Below are 3,715 nucleotides of genomic sequence, written 5' to 3' on the forward strand. Positions count from 1 at the left end.
CTGGATTTCTCAGACTGCTCATGGGGCTACTAAAGGGTTTCAAGCCTTGGAACTGTGGCCCTGCTGCCAGGAGGACCCAGTGTCCCCACACCAGACCCTGGGGCCTGTGTCCTGGGGAACATGGGGCTCCCTTTGCCCCTGCTCTGCCCATTACTGTCCCCACCAAGGCCCCTGGTGCCACAGGGAGGTGGCAGCTCTGGTGACAAGCCATCGTTTGCTGCCTCATCCCTAACCCCAAGTGTTGTGTGCAGGAGGAGCTCACCAGTACCAGCGTGGAGCATCTCATCATCAACCCCAACGCTGCCTATGAGAAGTTCAGGGACAAGCGCCTGGGCACCGAGGGAGTGGGTGAGCCAAGGACCATGGGGAAGGGTGGGCTGGGGAACACTGGGCTACCCCTGAGAGCTTTGGGGTGACCCTTTGCTCTTCTCCTTCTAGATTTCTCTGACCACATCACCAAGACCAGGACAACGGGCTATGAGTCTGGGGAGTATGAAATGGTGAGAGCAGAGATGCCCAGAGCACGGGCCCCACAGGATGTCCCTGCCCAGGGCCACCAGTCACACCAACCTCCAAAGGGTGGAGGTGGGATGGGACCTCTGGAGGTCTGGTCCAACCCACCTGCTCAAGCAGGGCCATTGAGGTTGCCCAGGACCATGTCCAAGGCTGGTGACTCCACCATCTCCATTGCCAGGTGTAGCCTTGGCAGTGCTGAGGGATGCCCTTGCTCAGCCACCATGGTCCTGGTGCTGCCCACACCATGATGGGTGTCATGATGGGTCCGCCAAGACTTCTGGAGCCTTTTCCAGAGCTGCTTTCCAGCATATCCTGGTGCCAGGGGCTGGTCCTCCCCACCCCAGGTCTTTGCACTGCTCCTTGTTGAGCTCCATGAGGTTCCCTTTGACCTGTGGGTCCTGTCTGGGTCCCTCTGGACAACAGATACCACAAGGTGAGGATGTAGTGAGGATGAAGCTCACCCTGCCCCATCCTCCAGACCATTAATGAAGGTGTCATTAATGAAGGCATCAGCCCCAGCACTGACCACTGGGGTACACTGGTCCTTACTGGCCTCCAGCTGGACTTTGGGCTGATGCTCACCATCCTCTGGGCTTTGCTCTTTGGCCACTGTCAGTGCACCCCATGGCCTATTTGTCCAGCTCAGACTGCAAGAGCTTCTCTTGGAGACAGTGCCAAAGGCTTTCCTGAGGTCCAGCAGACTCTGCCCATGGCTCCACCTTGTCTACCAGCCATTTCATTGTAGAAGTCTATGGAGCTGGTCAAGCCTGAACCTCCTCTTGGTGAAGCCACACCGAGATCTCTTGATGTTTGTTTGTGTTTCATGGACCTGGGAATGGTTTCCAGCAGTAGCCTTGGAGTCACACTAAAGCTGGGTCATGGGGAGCTTCTCCTCACCCAGCACCCCAAGTCCTTCTCCTCAGGCTGCTCCATCCAGTCTCCCCCAGCCTGTGTCTGTGCTGGGCTTGCCCCGACCCAGGGGCCGGACCTTGCACTTGGCCTTGTTGAGCTCCATGAGGTTTGCATGGTCCCACCTCTCCAGCCTGTCCTGGTCCCTCTGGATGGCACCACTGACCACCACTTGGACAGGGAACCATTGACCACATCTCTGCGTGCAGCCATCCAGCCCATTCCTCATCCACCAGGTGCTCCACCCACCAATTCCATGTCTCTCCAGTGTCAGATGCCTTGCACAAGTCCAGGTAGATTCCATCCTTACCCACCAACACTGTGTCTCCATCATAGAAGGCCACCACATTTGTCAGGCATGACCTGCCCTTAGAGATGCCATGTAGGCTGTCACCAGCACACCCCCCCGCCCCGTTGTCCATGTGCCTGAGCATGTTTTCCAGGAGGATCTGCTCCATGATCTTACTGGCACAGAGACTGACGGGTCTGTAGTTGCCTGAGTGTTCCTTGTTTCCCCTTTTAAAATGGGGTGGGGGAATATTTCCCCTTTTCCGGGCAGTGGGAACTTTGCTGGACCACCAGGACTTCTCACATCTGATGGATAATGGCTTGAGAACGTCAGCCACCAGCTCCCTCAGCACCCAGGGGTGCATCTTGTCAGGTCCTGTGGACTTTGAGCAACCTGCTCTATGGAAGGTGTCCCTGTCCATGGCACAGGTTGGGACTGGATGAGCTTCAAGGTCCCTTCAACCCAAACCATTCTATGACTTGTGCACCTTCACTTTCCTTAGGTCTTCTTGAACCTGATCTTCTCCTACAGCTTCCTACAGGTTCTCCCAGTCCCTGCCTTTGCCTTCTGTGCTTTGGGCAGCTTGGCTGGAGCTTTTGCTGGTGAAGATCAAGGCAAATAGTCCTCGAGTACCTAAAATGTCCTTGAGTAGCTTCTCAGGGAGGAAGGTGGGGCTGGGCAGCCCTTGTTGCCTTGCACATCCCAGCCCAGGCTGACTTCCAGCTGGACTTTGGCTTTCCAAACCCCATCCCTGGCTGCCAGGGCGACGTCTCTGTCCGCCTCCCAGCTTCCCTGCCTGTGCTCCAGCCTCTGCCTCCTCCTGTCTGTGCCTGGCGTTGGCCAGGAGCTCCTGGTCACCCCAGCAGCCTCCTGGCTGCCCACTTGGGAGTCTTCAAAGCAGACCTTTGGGGAGATCCAGAGCCCAGGACCCCTCCTGCCCACCCTCAGTTCCACCATCTCCTGGTTGCCGCAGCCCAGGCTGCCTTGTTGGGGTAGATGAGCTCCAGCAGAGCCCTTCTCCTCGCCGGCTCCTGTCACTTTGAGGAGGACATTGTCATCAGCGTGCTCGGGACCTTCCTGGGCAGCTGATGTCCTGCCGTGTTGTCCCTCTCTGCAGCCCACAGGGACTCCATGAGGATCAGGTTTATGTGGACATGAAGGTGCCCCTGCCTGTCTGTTGAGGGCCTCACCCGTATGTTTTCCCTGGTGAATCCCTTCCCTTTATGTCCATGGGTGGGTGGGTGCTAGTGTCCCATCCTGGGTGCCTGGAGCTCAGGCAGACCATGGACCCCCCCCACCCCATTCCTCTCTCTGCAGCTCGGTGAGGGTCTTGGTGCCAAAGAGACACCCCAGCAGCGGTACCAGCGGCTGCAGCACGAGGTGCAGGAGCTGGCCAGGGAGGTGGAGCAGATCCAGGTGAGCATCACCCCATCACCCGGGGGGTGACACGACCACCCCATCAGCCGGGGGGGTGACACAATCGCCTTTTCTCCTCTTCCTCAGAGCACGGTAAAGGACTCGGCAGCAGAGGAGGAGCTGACGCCCATGGCCTTGGCCAGGCAGGTCGAGGGTCTGAAGCAGCAGTTGGTTTCCAGCCACCTGGAGAAGCTCCTGGGCCCCACTGCAGCCATAGACTTCGCAGACCCCGATGGTGCCCTGGCCAAGTGAGTGGGGTGCTGGGAGCCGGGTGCAGCTCGGGGGGCAAAGGGAGGGTGCTGGGGTCCCGCACCCACCTTCTCCCCCCACCCAGGCGCCTGCTGCAGCAGCTGGGGGGGGGCAAATGCAGCCAGCAAGGGCACCCAAGGGAACGCCCCTGCCAAAGAGGCGGTGCCCACCACAGATGCTGTCACCTTCGAGCTCTACTGGAGGCCGGAGCAGGACCAGTTTGCCCAGAGCGCCAAGGTGAGTCCTGAGAGGGACGTGGAGCTGCTGGAGCGAGGCCAGAGGCGGTCCCGGAGCTGCTGCGAGGGATGGAGCAGGTCTGCTCTGGAGCCAGGCTGC

The 3,715-nt window shown here is 59.1% G+C and overlaps 1 protein-coding gene across 1 annotated transcript in view; it reads left to right on the forward strand.

Moving 5' to 3' along the window:
- Window positions 1-251: 251 nt before the first annotated feature.
- Window positions 252-3,715, forward strand: part of DCTN2 (dynactin 2 (p50)) — a gene marked incomplete at both ends in the record, with an annotated part of 4,912 nt that continues 1,448 nt past the window's right edge. Inside the window, 6 exon segments of the mRNA XM_010023243.1 lie at window positions 252-348; window positions 439-500; window positions 3,032-3,130; window positions 3,218-3,378; window positions 3,465-3,495; window positions 3,497-3,681. Coding sequence (XP_010021545.1) covers window positions 252-348; window positions 439-500; window positions 3,032-3,130; window positions 3,218-3,378; window positions 3,465-3,495; window positions 3,497-3,681 — 635 coding nt within the window.

The sequence above is a fragment of the Nestor notabilis genome, unplaced genomic scaffold (assembly GCF_000696875.1).
Source record: "Nestor notabilis isolate BGI_N333 unplaced genomic scaffold, ASM69687v1 scaffold16661, whole genome shotgun sequence".
NCBI classification, from domain to species: Eukaryota; Metazoa; Chordata; class Aves; order Psittaciformes; family Psittacidae; genus Nestor; species Nestor notabilis.